The sequence below is a fragment of the Coffea eugenioides genome, unplaced genomic scaffold, assembly GCF_003713205.1.
Source record: "Coffea eugenioides isolate CCC68of unplaced genomic scaffold, Ceug_1.0 ScVebR1_68;HRSCAF=342, whole genome shotgun sequence".
NCBI lineage: Eukaryota > Viridiplantae > Streptophyta > Magnoliopsida > Gentianales > Rubiaceae > Coffea > Coffea eugenioides.
The window spans coordinates 173,801-190,039 of NW_020864551.1; the positions used below are offsets into that span (position 1 = coordinate 173,801).

The window sequence follows — 16,239 nt, forward strand, 5'->3', positions numbered from 1 at the left end:
ACTGGCAATTAACTCAACAAGAGTCACTAAAAGTTATGCATATCATCTTACTCTATAAGACGTATTTTCCATATGAAAATCATTCCTGAATACAGACATCCACTAACTCCATGTGACGCATTAGTTATTGGCTCCTTGCACTACAACTGACACTCACAACTAAGACTAAGCTTACAAGGTCTCTGTATATCTGAAAGAGTCCAGTTACAGTTCAATGTAGTTTCATATCAAAATCATTCTTCAAAATAACCCCATTCAAAATACTATCTAACAGCATTTTAAAGCTTCATCTTAATACTTTCTATGATATTGCATGTAACTGTTTAAGGGAGTATGTTGACCTGTATCTTAGTATCTAATATCTAACAGCATCTTGTGTCATTGCTTCATTTATTGGTGCTTCTAGCTTCCAGTTACATTCATTCACATTATGTGCATCCATACTATCACTTAGCTTGTACCTTCAAGGCATTATATCCACAGAAAAAAAAAACAGAAATTAAAAAAAGTATATAAACAGTTTCCACACAGATTAAGTATATTCACAACAATTTATGCATCCTGCAACGGACTCAATTGAGTAGTTTTAGCACACTTAAATTGAGTAAGATCAGCACTCATACAAACCATCCCATAGTTCACCTTCTTCTTCTTCCCTTTTTTTTTTTTTTGTTTTTACCCATCCCTTCACCCTTCCCACCTCTAATTGTCAAGCCCAAAATTTGAAGCCTAAACCTGGCAGTGGGAAGTATTATAAGAGCCCTCCCCTGCCCCAGTGTTTCGTTCATTTCATCCTTCAATCTGCACAATAATGCCCTGAACTTATTGCATGATGCATTTACATTTTATAGCAAGACCTCTTAACAACTCAAACATTGAAGCCAGAGTAATGCTTTTTTTTTTTGTTAGTAATGTTGCTTATGATCTTTGATATGCTATATCTTCATTTGACCAGAAACTGCAAGCAACTCAATTCAGAAATAAAACTAATCCGGTTCGATTTTCTGTGTTGCCCCACAATAAAGGAGAAACTAGTTATAGTCTCCGAAAACCTTTTGAAACTTTTTCGTAGTCCAGTCAGACTAAAGACGATTGATGATGGCGCAAAGCTAATTTAATTGTTTGGTCCCTCCTAAAGAGTTTTGTAAGTTTGTCCATGCTCAGAGGAATTCGATCTAACATTTTCATGCTCAGAGGAATTCCAGAGGACTTCGACCTTGTCTGTTCTGGAACATCCAATCGATGAATGCTGTTCCTTTATGGAGTTCAATTCTGCCTTTCTTCATTCGTGTATGTATGTTCTTTTTCACTAGAAAAAAAGAGAGAACAAATGGAGGGCTGTTGCAATCTGGAGGAGAATATATAGCACAACTACCTGTTTAATTTGATGTGCCACTAATTGAACTGATCCGAGCAATCTTTTTTTTTTTTTTTTGACTGTAGGTTGTGCATCGAGCAACAAAATTGAGATGCATGTTGGAGCCAAGTCTGCCTTTCTATATTGTACTACCAAAGTGTAAGGAAACAGATTTGAGTATTGTTATTTCGTCTCACAACATTTGCTGCAAGACAAGTTTGTAATGAATCAGGCTAACCAAAAAAATATACATATATTTTGGAATTAAGGGGAGAGAATCCACTTTATAGAAAGCAAGATTTTTTCTTCTTACAGTAAATCAGGCTTAACTGGCTATTATTAAGAACCCTCCAGTTCATGTTAGCCAAGAATTATTCCTGCAATAACTTATTCCGTAGGGTAGATAGAATCAACCTGAAATGTTATATTCTTTCTTCCGTACAGCAAAAGAGTATCATTTAAGGTTGAAGCACCACTTTCTTCAATACTGCAAATGAGTACTAATTACCTCATGGGAAATAATAATATAGATAAAGATGGCTTCATTCTTCGTCTTCTCAATATTCTTACTTCGCCTTTTCTGTTATCCTCTTTGATTGAGTTCCAAGAAAAGAATATACTTTCTTGATTATTCTCTATTATTTTGCGTGACATTGCTTATACCGGGTGCCAAGTGTTGTTGCTTATGATATTTCATGTGCATAATTTTTCATTCTCACCAGAAAGAACATTATTGTAAGTGAGAACCAATAGGAATTTGAAGCAACTTAATTCAAAAAAATAAACTAATCCATACTTCAAAAAAATCCAGTTCAATTTCTGTGCTGCCCCAACATAAAGGAGAAAATAATTATGGGCTGTCGAAACAATTATGGTTTGTAACTTAAGCGAGGAAAGAAGCCCTCTTGATTCAGATGGAACTTTAATAAGTAACATCCATTATCAGGATTTAAATAATCTTGTTAAAAAGGGATTTCCATTGGTAACCAACTGGCAATAGGATCGCCCATATCTAGATATTCTAAACTCTGAAGCTCTCCAATGCATTTGGGATTGTTTTTAACTTTTGTTCTTCTTCATTTGGGATTTCTTTAAAATGCGCAGCTCCAAAAATCCAAAACCTCAATCAACTTACCTGATAAGAGAGCAGATTTTGGATAGTGACTCCATGGACCAATCTATTATCTGTTACTATATTAAAAGTTCGATGAGTATTTGCATCATATGTTGTAAGCAATTTTTTATCTTAGTTTTTGTTGTACCCATATCACCCTCATCTTTCAATTAGAGTTATTACATTTTAATTTTGGTAGTAATTAAAAATACGAAACATTTTAAATGATTAAACCTCAATAATAATGGTAATTAAAATGAAAAAACTCCCTATTAAAACTATTTAGCGACCCTTGTACTCCATCTTCAATTCCTATATGTGTCAAAGCTTCTTATCCAAAGCAATTTCTTACTTGAAATTATGTGACCAATTGCATTAGCCACAATTTTGATATCATAAAAAATATTAGTATATAAAAAAAATAGATGCTCTTGGAAAAAAAGAGAAATATATAAGAAGAAAAGAGTCCATATTCATTTGAAGAATCTTGATATTAATATCATGTGACAGATATATAATTATGTGCTTTTTATCGGTATGAAGAAATACTAAGAGAAAAGAACAAATAAAGAATCCAACTATTTCTATCAATTGAATGTCAATAGACAACTAAGTAGGCAATCTAAGATAATTAAGCAGTATAGATCATTTACATTCTTGATTAACCTCAATAACACTTTAAAAAATGTAAATATTCCAAATTCAATAATACGCCTCACATTATTCAATCCAAATTCACAAAAAGAAATAAAAGTTCAACTAGAAAGATATAACGTAGAATAAGTAAATGTTCATGCAAAATTAGATACTAGCACGGTTCATATATTTTATTCTTAAATAATTATTCATCCTAATTGTACAATTGCATTGCATTTGTCTTAACAAGGAAAAAATACATTCAAAATGTTTATACAAATTTTTCATTTGTTAAAATTTATTGATTTCATTAGAAACTTAACCATGGATTTTATTTTTAAGTAAAAAAACGCAAGTCTAGACTCTGATTGGTTAGTGAGCAAACTTTCCAAGGGGTAAAAAAAGGGGTGAGTGTGGTAAAAATAATTAGAATGACAAAATCTAACAAGGCAATTTACTTACTTTAATACCCTTTCAGAAATTGATTTTATGGTTTAAGTCTTTACTTTGCTAATAATTAGGGTAAATTACTTGCAACCCTTGTGGTTTCATCTATTACCAAATGGCCCCCCCAACGTGTCAAAAAATCCACTTCATCCCCCTCTGATTTTATGTAAAGTGGAAATTTGACAGAAAATACCTATGTAACGTCGTTAGTTGAAATACTAATAGTGCCCTTATTTAAATGCTAAATTAATTGACGGCATAATCATTTTGTTCAAAAATATAGGGAGATTATATGAATAAATGTAAAAATCACAGGGAGTAAAGTGGATATTTATACAAATTATAAGGGGGTTATATAAATATTAAAATTTTATCACACGCGTTTTAAAGCAATTTTGGTACAAATGCTGTAAATGATTATGTATTCCGTCCAAATTTCAATTTACATAAAATTACATAGGGGTTGTGTGACTATTTTAAAATCTTAGGGGGATCATCTGGCATTTTGTAAAATCACAAGGAGTAATAAGGTATTTACCCTAATAATTATGAATTCTATTTTCTAAACTCACACTTGGCGTGTATACATCTATTTTCTATTTAACAACATCTTTTGTAGGGATGGCAATTGGGGCGGGTACTAGGAAACTCATGGGACAAGGGGTAATTTTCATCCCCCATCCCCTGACCCGTTCCCTGCCTTAAAACATATATACATATATATATATATAATATTAGTAGTTGTAAATATCAAATTATGCATATGTAATATAATTAATATTCTTAGCTATACTAATAATTATATATTTATACTAATATAAATTATTGATTAGTTGTACTAATACATTTTACTAAATTACTAATTATACATTTATGCCAAATAGTAGTTACATTTGTTTTACTAATTATATATAAACTTTTTTCCCTCGCAGGCACCTGCAGGGAAAGCGGGATGTGGCAGGGGTGGAGCGGAGAAAGCAGGGGATAGGGGGCAGGGCAGGAGTAGGGTATGCTTAGGCAACCGGGGGGATTGGGGAGGGGAGGGAATCATTGCAATTCGTAATCTTTTGTATGACATTGAAAAAATAATATTATGATTTAATGGTAAAAATATTATGAGTATACAACAACTTTAGTGAAACACAACCGTATTCAGAATTGTTTATCAAAGCTAAATCCATAATATACAAAAAGCTCAAAATAAATTTAAAAAATTTCAAAATAAATTCAAAAATCAATAGATCAAGGAGTTCCTATTTAGATACTTTTTGTAACAATAACTGGTTAAAGAAATTAAAATTATAAAATATCACATTATCAAGTACACGATCAAATTTCACAAAAAAATTTATAAAAAAGCGATGTTATATTTGGGTTAATATAATCACGTGCAAAGTACGTGAACTATTACTAGTATGTATATATGTTTGTATATAGTGTTTTCACTAAGAGCATGCCCTATTTCAGCTATAGTTTCTTGCTTGCCACTTAAAGATTTGTACTAACTTGCAGATCTTGATAAAAATCTTTTGTGTATATAAGGAAAACTCAACAATCCAAACCAGTAATTTTATAGTCTTTTCTAGAGAGAGCAAGTTGAAAATCTATTTGGAATTTCTATAAATTCACACCACCAAAATCATAACACTATTCAACTTACCTAACTAGCCTGATAAAAGAACAGATAAGAAGTTTTTTAACTAGTGACTGCGTGATCCAAACCAATATATATGTGTGTATCTAAAGCTTTCTCCAACAGCAAGCTCTTCCGGGTTTTGAGGAAGTAATCAAGAAAGAGGATAGCTTTTGACGAGGACAAAATGACAAGAATGCCATTTAATTTTGTGACTACGTATTATACTTTGGGACAGAAATAAAATGATATTTAACTCTAAGACCATCACAATATTTAGTTTGTCAATATTATTTCACTATATAAGAAACCAAGGAAAATCTGATGCAATTTTAGGAAGCTACATGTTTTTCGATTGAGGGATAAACGCTGTGATTCTGTGGCTAGTTATTCATGTATGACGGATTTATTTGTTTAGTTTTTTTCTTAGACACAGAGCAAGAAGTTGATGAGCTTCTTAAATCCCATTTTGTGCTCCTAGAAAATTGGCAAATCTAGAGAAACTTTTAGAAATAAATCAAAAATTGGGATCATACCTTTTGTTATCTAAAATTGAAGAGTGAAATGAAGATTGTCATTCTCAAATTTGGCACTATGCTATATGCATTGCAATCAATATATAGATAGTAGGCAAATTGATTCCTCTACTTATTAGCTGAAAGTGTTGAGCTCATGATCTCAACATGACTTGATATATGCTCTACATGGTACAACAATTCATATAAGCTCATCCTTATTGACATAGACATAGTTACATACACAAAACACGAACACGAACACATGCACTTCCTCATTTTGAAAGGTCCAAATGGTCCAGCATGCAAAAGAAAGAACGATTCCCCGAGAAATGCAGTGATAAGGTGAGGGGATAGAAGATGTGCAGCAACTTTTGAGCCACACTTTGAATTCTAGATCCTGGTGTTGAAGATTCCAGGGTGGTTTCAGCTTTATCCAAAAAGTTTGGGCTAGAGGGCAAGTCCGGAAGACATGGTCCAATTCTTCAGATTGGAGGGAACAGAGAGGGCAAGAGTCGTCTTGAATAATGTGTCTATGATGGAGGAGATGTTTGGTTGCTAGTTTGCCGTGGGCAGCTAGCCAGGTGAAGTGTTTGATTTTATTTGGAATTTTTTGTTTCCAAATCCAACTAAAGGAAAGGTCAGGATTTGGCTGAGTGGAGTAATGTTTTTGGTGGCCAACTAATAGGCAGAATTTTACTAAAATTTGCCATTTGGAGAGGGGATCCACTCCAGCGTAGCATGATGGGCTCTAGGAGTGGAAAGAATACTATTGGTGATCTCTTTGGGAAAAGAGAAGGAGAGCTTATTAAAACTCCATCTCTTCCATGATCGGAGAAGAGATCAGCCACTTGTAATTGGTCTTCATGTGGAAGTCGAGGGACGACCCTGAATTTGACTCCTAAGGGTTTCTAAAGAAAACCACTTAGTAGTCCACACCCTCAGGGATTTTCCATCCGCTACATTCCAGCCATGCCTTGTTGTAGAATGCCATTGCCAAGTGAAATCACCTTCAGATTTATAGAGTCATACGAGATGGTAAAAACCAATTTATTGGCCAATAAAGATTGAGGTCTATTTACATATAAGTTTGAGAGAACTTTTACCCAAGGCTTGGGGGAGTCTTTTAGGATGTGTCATCCCAGTTTTGCTGAGCCTGCCTTGTTGAGTAACGCAATTTGTTTGATGCCAAGGCTACCTTGGTTCTTATTGAGGGTGACAACGTCCCAATTGATCAGGTGGATTTTTCTTTTAGAGGGGCTTGAAAAGCTGTTCGTTCCCTATCAATGGCATCACAAATCTTTTTAGGGACATGTGCAGCTTGGAAAAAATAGTTGGGAATGGAAGCAATACTCTGTTGGATGATGGAATGTCTGCCAGCCAATGATAGAAGATTAGCCTTCCATCCTTCAAGTTTATGTAGGACTTTTTCCAACAAAAATTGGAAGGTTTTGGTTGGGGCTTTTTGGATGTTGAGGGGAAAACCTAGTAAATCTGAGGTGGGACTGATACCTAAAGGGTTGGAAAAATTGGCTCTAACAGAAGGATCAGTGTTGTTGGAGAAGAGAATTTTTTACTTAGAAAGATTAATCTTCAAACCAGAGACATTACAGAATGAATTTGATGGTTTTAAGAGAAGTTAGATCAGTTTTGGAATAGAGGATAATGTCATCAACGAAGAGACAATACGTCAACGTTCTGGAGGCCAAGCAAACCAACAATCACAGCAATCTGGATCAGGAATCTGTTAAAGATTGATGCCAAGACAACCAACACAGAAAGGGGTCGTTTTGCCCGACTGTGCATGGAACTTGATTTACACTCAACTTTGCGCCATTCCATCCTGCCTACGCTATGGAAGGTTGGGTCATGACCCTGTTCATTGCCCCAACTGCTCCACGGGAATCTGGGCCATGGAGAAAGCTTCCGGCTAAGCCCAAAGCTATTTCGACAGGGTTGCTGGAAGAAATCTCTAGCCCAACCCTTCAATGGTAAAAACAGTCTGACCTCCCAATCCAAGCGCCAAAACCTTAGTCAGTCGCTGCAGACAACGTTAAATGCGTATAACAGACAAAAACACAAAGCCCATGTCATCCTTCCTTGAAACACTCTTAAGCAAAGAAAAGCCAAGTTCTTACATTGTAAAACAAGATAAAAGGACTCCAACAAATCTACACCTTTTCCACTCTGTCAAGTCCGGTTAATAACAGGGAAAATTTCAAGAAAAGGGCATGCTTGGAACCTTATTTGACAAGAACGCACCATGTTCGGCTATATATTGAAGGCCTTCATGTGTGAAATGTATTTTCATGTACACATGCTGGTACATTTTGTACAAATGTCAGTGCAAATAGGTCCTTCATTTTTTTCCTTGTAATTATGCTTAAAAACCCCCCATCTAGTTTCCTGAGCTCTTTTGTCCCTTAGAAATCAATTTTTTTTAACTTTTTCTTTTTTCATAAAAATTCTGTCGCCAGTCTCAATTTAGAGTATCGAAAGAACGGGAACTTAATGGTTTTAAACTCTTTTTCTAGTAAAATACTGATCAAAATGAATATTGGGAGTAATATGAAAGTCATTAATTTATACTCTTATTAGCAAATACTTTGTCTAGTTTTGATAGTTTTATGATGGCTTATAGTTCTAAACGCCATTTCTTTATACTCATAAAGACAAGTCCTTTAAGTTTTTATAGGACTTATTTTTTTCTCAACTAAAATTTAGCAACATAGGAAATCAAAGATTAAAAAATATATATACATAGAAAATAAATAAAAGAAAATTTGAGGGAAAAAAGAATTCACGAAAATATAAATTCACAATAAGGCTAAAAGAAATTTAATAAATCAAAAATATTATATTTATATAAAAAATAAAAAAGAATACAAAAAATAAATTTTGGGTATTGGACGGGATCAATCCATACCTATTCCAAAGATATCCCGCCCAAATTAATTCCAAAACATATATGAATAAGATTAAATTCAAACCCATATTACTTAGTCCCATCTCAGACCCAAACAAATCCTATTCATCCCGCCCATTTTGCCACAACAAAATTACCTCTTTCCGCTTCCTTCCCATGTTTTCAATCCAATACCACCCATATCTAGACCCAACCAAAAACAAAGAGGAAAAAATAAGTGCAGTAAAAGTCTTTTTCATATCCAACTCAAAGTGTCAAGCCGAGGTAAATTACATAGAAACTTAAAAAATGAAAGAGAAAAAGATACAAGCTCTTTTGTTTTTCTAGTATAGATAAAAACCCATATGAACTGAAGAAACTCTACTTAGGATTGGGATTTTACCCCTCCTCACCATTTCCTCAAAAGCTAAACTGAAAATTCTCCTTTTTTCTTGCCAATTATTTTTCCGTCAAAAGACTACGCGAAATTGAGGGGCGTCGGAGCCTTGAGCCTGCAGAATCTCCCAACGGCAAGGTTCGAGCTCGTCGGAAACAGGGCAGAAGCCGCGAGGGTGACCTTAGCAGCAGAAGCAGCAGCGCAACCGAATTCGAAAACGGTGATATCAGCTGGTGGTGGGCCGGGCCGCCACTGCTCCGTTCATGGCGGGAACTTGAAAAGCGGATTGGGTTTTAACGGGTTTGGAGTTGGTATCGTTTTTGGTTCCCTTAAACCATGAAAAAAATACCCATTGGTGGTGAATCAGTTATGTTGCTCACAAAAAGAACTAGTTAGAACTTCCAGAGAGAGAAAAGGGGCAGGGGTTCGTTGAGGAAGAAATCAAGAAAGAGGATAGCTTTCGTTGAGGGCAAAATGACGAGAATGCCATTTAATTTTTTGTTACTATCATATTTTAGGACAGAAATAGGATATTTAGCTATTAGATCGTCATATAGAGTATTTAGATTTTCAATGTTATTTCCCTGTATAAAAACCAAGGAAAATCTGATGCATTTCCTATTTTTCTCTATCTGGTTTGGAAAATGAATCTAGAAAGCTCTACATATTTTTGGATTGAGAAAATAAACACCACGATTTTGTGGCAAGTTAATTCATGTAGTATGATGGATGGATTTTGCAATTTTGGCCTTCAACTCTTTGGTGAGCGTGCATCAGCTGTAAATCACCCTTTATTTGTTTGGTATTTTTTTCTTATATAGGCAGCTAGAAGTTGAGGAGCTTCTTAAATCCCATTTTTGTGCTCCTAAAAAATTAAGCAAATCTAGAGAAACTTTTAGAAATAAATCAAAATTTGGGATCAGACGCTTTTGTTATCTAAATTGAAGAGTGAAAAGAAGATTGTCAGCCTCAAATTTCGCACAATGCTATATGCATGGCAATCTTTATGTAGACCTTGCGGGCAAAATTGATTGCTTCAGTTATCTTGAGTCATGCTTTATTGCTGAAATTAAAAATTAAAGAAAAATAGTTTTAAAAAAAATACATTAACAAAATGCAAGCATATGACCAAGATCAGTGGTGGAGAAGATAGAAAACCATCAGAAACTTTCTCAGAAAACAGAAGAAGAAGAAGAAAGAGAAAGCGGGTTTGTCAAAGATACCAAGGGAAAGCAAACAAAAAGAGAAAGGAAAGCCACATGATGCTGCTAGTGCTAGGCAGGAATGTTTTGCTTCTGCTTCCCCCATATGCCAGCAGATTCTCCATCTCACCATCATCTGTAATCGGAACCAATGACAATTTAGGAATGTTGTGTCCATTCTTCTGTAATCTTCACTGTCTTCCTCCTGATTCTTGACCTTTTCCATCAGTCGAGAACTCAAGTTTCATAACAAATGCAGCTCTTGAAGATGGCTCAAGTGCTGAATTCCCGAAGGCAAAGTCCTCTAGTAATGGAAGTTGCTTCAGAACTAGTTTTTGGAGAATTTGAGGCACGTACCTCCTCCACTGTCATCCATCTCAACCCTTCCCTTCTCGCTTAACCCACAACCGTTTCAGCTTTAGAAACCCTCCAGCCTTGAAGGATAACCTTTCTTCCTGGTAAGATCCACAGAAAGTAATTTCACCCAAATTGGGCAAATGTTGGAGGGATTCAAGCGGATCCTCCTCAGCCCTTAACCCGCTCCAGATCAAATCTAATTTTACCAAGTTTTGAAGATGAGTTATCCATATTGGCATCTTTTCTAAGCGGCCACGCATAATTAGCACACGAAGAGATTGAAGAAACGAACAAGAAGAAGAAGAAGAAAGAGAATGTTGATGATGATTTAGATCTATTATCTCATAATCATCACCTTTTCCAATTGAAGCAATGCTTAATTGCCGAAGGCTGGTGAGGTTGACAAGGGAGGAGCAGAGCTCCTTTCCATCCTCTCTTCTCAACTGTGTAATACATAACTCTCTTAATTGGGTCAATTTTCCTATCTCTTTAACTATTACAGATCCGCTGCTTGCATCTATGGTGCTTAATGTTTGTAGTGAGAGAAGCCCTCCCAATTTTGATGGAACTTTAAACCCATGAAATCCATAATCAGCACTTGAGGGATCAACTCGTTGGAATACTATGAGATGCCGAAGCTTTTGCAGCTTTAGGATTTCCACGGGTAATTCCCTAACTCCAGTGTTCCCCAAATTCAGATATTCCAAGTGTTGAAGCTTTCCAATAGCTTTCGGGACTCTTTCCACTTTTGTATCACATAGGCTCAGGTATGTGAGATGCAACAAGTTGAAAACCTCATTTGGTGTTTCCTCTATCTCTTGACCTCCCAATTCCAAAACCTTTAGCAACTTGCTACTCCTTAGAACTTCGCATAAGAAAGTTTTGGATAGTAATGGGTTGGTGGAACTAACTGTGATGAATGATCGAAGGTGTTCAAAGGAAAAATATTGTCTTTGTTGGTGGTATTGGATGTTGCTACTGTTACTACTACTATGGATTGCTAGACGGCGTACCTTCTCAGATGGCCACGTCATTGGTTGTCCAATAGTAACTGTGACCATGTTTTGTTCCCTTGACTTGATGAGAATAACTTCTCTCATTAAGTCATGGATTCGACACGTGAGGGGCGATCCTTCGTAAAACACTTCAGTTACTTGAATTAGGCTTCTATTGACGAGTTCACTGAGATAACCCCACGCTACATCTTCAATACACATTCCTCCTCTCCATTCTATAAATCTTTCAGCAATCCATAATTGAATCAGTGCTCTACAATGTATTCGACAATCCTCCGGATAAATGCTTAAATACAACAGACAGGGTTTGAGATGCGAAGGCAGATCGTTGTAACTCAGAGAAAGTATCCTTTTAACTCTCTCTAACTTACCGGTACCTTCTAATTCACCACCAAGACTGTGTTGAATGATCTCCCATTCATCTACTCTGCTCACGTCCTTCGAAGCCAAGAGCCCACCGATCGCAAGAATCGCCAAAGGCAAACCATCACATTTGTCCAATACAGCTTTTGCAACATCCATCAGGTAGGTTGGGCAACGATTACCTTTAAAGATCTTGTTACAAAATAGGGTCCACGAATCCTCAGTAGATAGTGGCCCCATTCTGTAGACATAACCCTGGGATTCTGTGCAAGAGGCAGAGGCTACATCGGCTTTTCGTGTTGTCAGCATGACACGATTGCCGTAGTTACCCTCAGGCAGTGCAAATTTGATTTCATTCCAAAATTCCACGTCCCACATGTCATCGAACACAATTGCATACCTTCCAGCTTGTTGAAGAAAATCTTTGACAATTTTTTTCAGCTCAGCGGTAGTCATGGGCTCGATCGATTGTGGGACTGGTTTCTTCCCTTCCTCGTATAACTGCCAAATCAAGTCTCTCAGGAGCTTTGGAAAGTCGCATGTTTGAGAGACGGTTACCCAGGCACGAACTGAGAAATTCTTTCTAACATCTGGATCTTCATGGACCTTTTTGACTAGGGTAGTTTTGCCGAGTCCTCCCATTCCAACCACTGAAACAACTTTGAGTTGGTGATCGTGCCTCTCGAGAAGCTTAGATATCAGATGTTGTTTGGGCTGGTCAATGCCAACCAATTTTCCTTCCTCCACTAGAAGTGCATCATCCCTGCTATAGAGCCATGAGTCGTTCATGGTTGAAGATCCAGTGACACGGTCATCGATGCAAATTCGGCTTGGTATCTCTGACGTCCTTCTGAAATATTTTTGATCTTGGACTTTATGCTTTGAATTTCACGGGCAACCTGATGACGAGCTCGCAAGCTCTTAATGGCTTTGAGAATTCTCTGCAGAGAGCCACCGAATCCATGATGTCGGTAGCCAGCAAAGCGAAGTACAAATTCATCGAGAACATCTTCAATGTCATAAGCAGCTTCGCGCACTTGCTTGATCCATTCTTGGAGCCTGGGATCATCATCTTCTTTTGCTTCAGCCACTTTGAGGAAAGCTTTCATATGCCCCAACTCATCCTTGATGAGTTGGACCTCTTGTCGAAGCCCTCCCAATAGGCTTCCCTCCTCTCGGAGTAAGGTTGCGAGATGATTTGAAACAAAAGAGACAACAGTTGCTGCCATTTTCAGTCTTTCTTTTTAACCTATGAATGTCGGGGAAGGCGGCTTCTGGTTTATAGGATAGGACAGTCCAGTTGTAATATCTTGAAAGGAAGAAGGAAGAGGAAGTTATTAGATTCATAAGCTGATGTTCTTCGGTGCAGTATTTATCAAGAAGAAAAACCGTGTCAAACAGAAAAAGAAAGAATTAACCAATTAGAAGAAACTTAAGCAAGAAACATCTGATTGTGAAAGACGAAGGTGCCTTACCTGCCACAATACAAAATCATGGAAGCTATTAAGAAGACTCTGTTTGCACATGTCTTCAGGACCTTCTTTCAACTGTGGGTCCTTTGGTCGGATAAATATAAAGGACTAAAGGAGCATCTTTCGACTGTGGGTTCTTTACGAGCAGAAGGAATAAAGTTAAAACGCGGTTGGACTGGACCTTCGTCACCGCTTAGTAGCAGCGGGTCCAATGGGCTTGGCCCCTGTGGGGTTTCTGTCCCACATCGGCTTTCGGGGGGTTGGGATTTGGGTAGTTAAGTCCCTGGGAGCTTTCCAAGAGTTGCCGGCTTTTGGGATGTCTTCTGGGAATAGGTTTAATTGTTCAGATTTCGTTTCCGAAAGAAGGTTGGACTGGACCTTATTGATTTCTTTGACGAAGAAATAAAACTACTGCTTTGCCCCTTCTGCTGACATTATGACACATATAAGCTCCTCCTTCTATGGAACTAATTTCTGCTTTTTTTTTTCTTTTGACCCTTTGGACCAACTAGTATTATTTGTAATAAAAACGGATGGAATATCAAGAAACAAGCCAGTCCAACGCGGTGTTGACGAAATTTACAGTCCTAGTTATGGGACTAGCACCCCTGGCCGTAGCCACTACAGAGACTCTTGCTCCTTAGCTTCCAAATTCTTACTTCAGCAGGGGGCTGTTCTAGTAGCTCTTGTTAAAGGAACTCCTTCTCTTATTTATCTATTGTTTTCAAAGAGCACAAGAGAATGAGAATCTACTTTAATTTATTTCACCATATCGAATTGTATTCAAATAATTTTTATTTGATTATTTTTATAAGTTTCAATTATAAAATTATAATAAATAATAATTTTATGATATATTAATATTTTAATATTTAATTATTTGTTAAAATTTAATTATAATACAATTATATAATAAATTTTTATTAGCCTGTCAGGGAAGCACGACGCGGACGGGGGAAATGGGGCAGGGACGGTCATCAGTATGACCGTCCCTGAACGGTTAATGGCCACGATTTGGCCTCAAAAATTTGTGCGACTGAGATTACAAGTTGTAACTCGATTTCCACGCCATGTGTGGGTCCCACAAAAATTTACTCTAAAGTTACGCGATGTGTAATAAAAGTTACACGATGTACAAAGAAAATTACGCGCACTTGAAAATGGCCAAAACCGTCCGGGACGGTTGCAGGTGCCCCGAGTCCCGGACGGGGAGGGGGGGGACACGAAGCTGCCTTAGCTCCCACAATACAAAATCATGGAGGCTATTAAGAAGACTCTGTTTGCACATGTCTTCAGGACGTTCTTTCAACTGTGGGTCCCTTGGTCGGATAAAGATAAAAGGAGCATCGTTCGACTGTGGGTTCTCTAAACCAATTCCCTTTAGTGGAGGTGGCCACCACTTTTGGTGTGAGATGCAAGATCAGGTTCAACCCTTGCCTCCCATCAAAAGTGGCCACCTAATATGATTGTGTTTAAGATTCATGTGAGTGTTTTGCATCCGTATGATTCGATGGGGGTTTAGTTTCCATAGTGTAGGTTAGATTAGGATTACAACAATTAGATGGGGTTTTAGTTTCCATAGTGTAGGTTAGATTAGGATTAGAAGAATTAGGAGTAGGTGTAGACGTAGATGATGACAAGTGACAAAAAGAAAAAAAAAAAAAGACTGTTGGTTCAAGACATTATTGATTTCATTGACTAAGAAATAAAAAAGAACTCTATGGAACTAATTTCTGCTGACCAATTAGTATTTGTAATATCAAAGAAATGTGAACTGTATTGATTTAAGAGGTCTATGAACAGCATGCAAATTTAGCCAAAAAAAAAAAAAGGAATTGCAGAAAAATGGTGAGGAGTAAATTAACAATAATCAATTTTCTTTACAATTAAGGATTACAAATTTGTTGCAATAGCTGTACCACTCAATCATGACGTGGCTTATTTCTATGCCCGTCACTTTGTCAATTAATTTAATGTCTTATTTATATCATCTTTGCAGCTATCTTTTTTAACTGCATAGGGAAAATTTAAGTTTCTTTTTTAACTCAATCAAAATACCAATTAATATCATAAAGTCAGGGGGGATTGTACTGCAGATATTGGTAAGTTTACTGTTGATTGCAGCGTTAGTTATATAATTATATCTTCTATGATAAGGAAGCTGCAAGATGCCTTGTGGCCTTTATTTCATGGTCATTGCTTCTTATTATCGCTTTGACTTTTGTTGCTTTGTACAACAATTGGTGGCCAATGCTAACAGGTACTAGAATGTGGGATATTTGGCACGATGTCGATTACCTATTCTTGATAATTGGCTTCTGCATATGACTGTGATATCTTGGAATTCTCCTGCCATTTTGATAAAATAGGAATCTAGTTTAATGCAACTTGCTCTTTTGCGCATATTTAATGTGGCAACCAGATTAACAGTTAAGCATGTTGTCTCAAAAGATGAGTATCTGCACTGCTCTGAAAACTATCCAAGAGGCCCTTGTAGTTCAGAATTAGTTAATTTTGTTGCATCAATGCCTTCTCAAAATGGTACAACTTTCGTTAGTGTCTGATGATTATACGATTGCATTGTCTGCTTGCAGTAATAATGTATGTGGTTCTACCTATGCCCTTAATTTTTTTGGCTGGCTCGGATACTTCATCTCTCTTCTCTGAATCTCAAAGTGGGTAAGGTTTTTTTGTTTTTCCTTCCGCACTGTTTCTCTGATGAGATGCTTTTATTCAAGTTCATTTATATGGATTTTTTTGGCCTTATTTGGTTTTCATGAGCAATGTGGCAACAGCTGGGCAGACGTGACCAAATTCTTAACTGG

General features: G+C 36.7%; 1 protein-coding gene and 1 long non-coding RNA gene across 2 annotated transcripts; one reads left to right on the top strand and one right to left on the bottom strand.

The window, feature by feature from the left end:
* Positions 1-10,583: 10,583 nt before the first annotated feature.
* Positions 10,584-12,731, bottom strand: LOC113758763 (disease resistance protein RPM1-like). The gene has a single exon (XM_027301492.1). The coding sequence runs from the start codon at positions 12,729-12,731 to the stop codon at positions 10,584-10,586; it is 2,148 nt and encodes a 715-aa protein (XP_027157293.1).
* A 2,908-nt stretch (positions 12,732-15,639) lies between these two features.
* On the top strand, positions 15,640-16,239 carry LOC113758743. Its single transcript, XR_003466848.1, has 3 exons — positions 15,640-15,674; positions 16,009-16,093; positions 16,210-16,239. It is a non-coding gene; the product is annotated as an uncharacterized LOC113758743 (long non-coding RNA).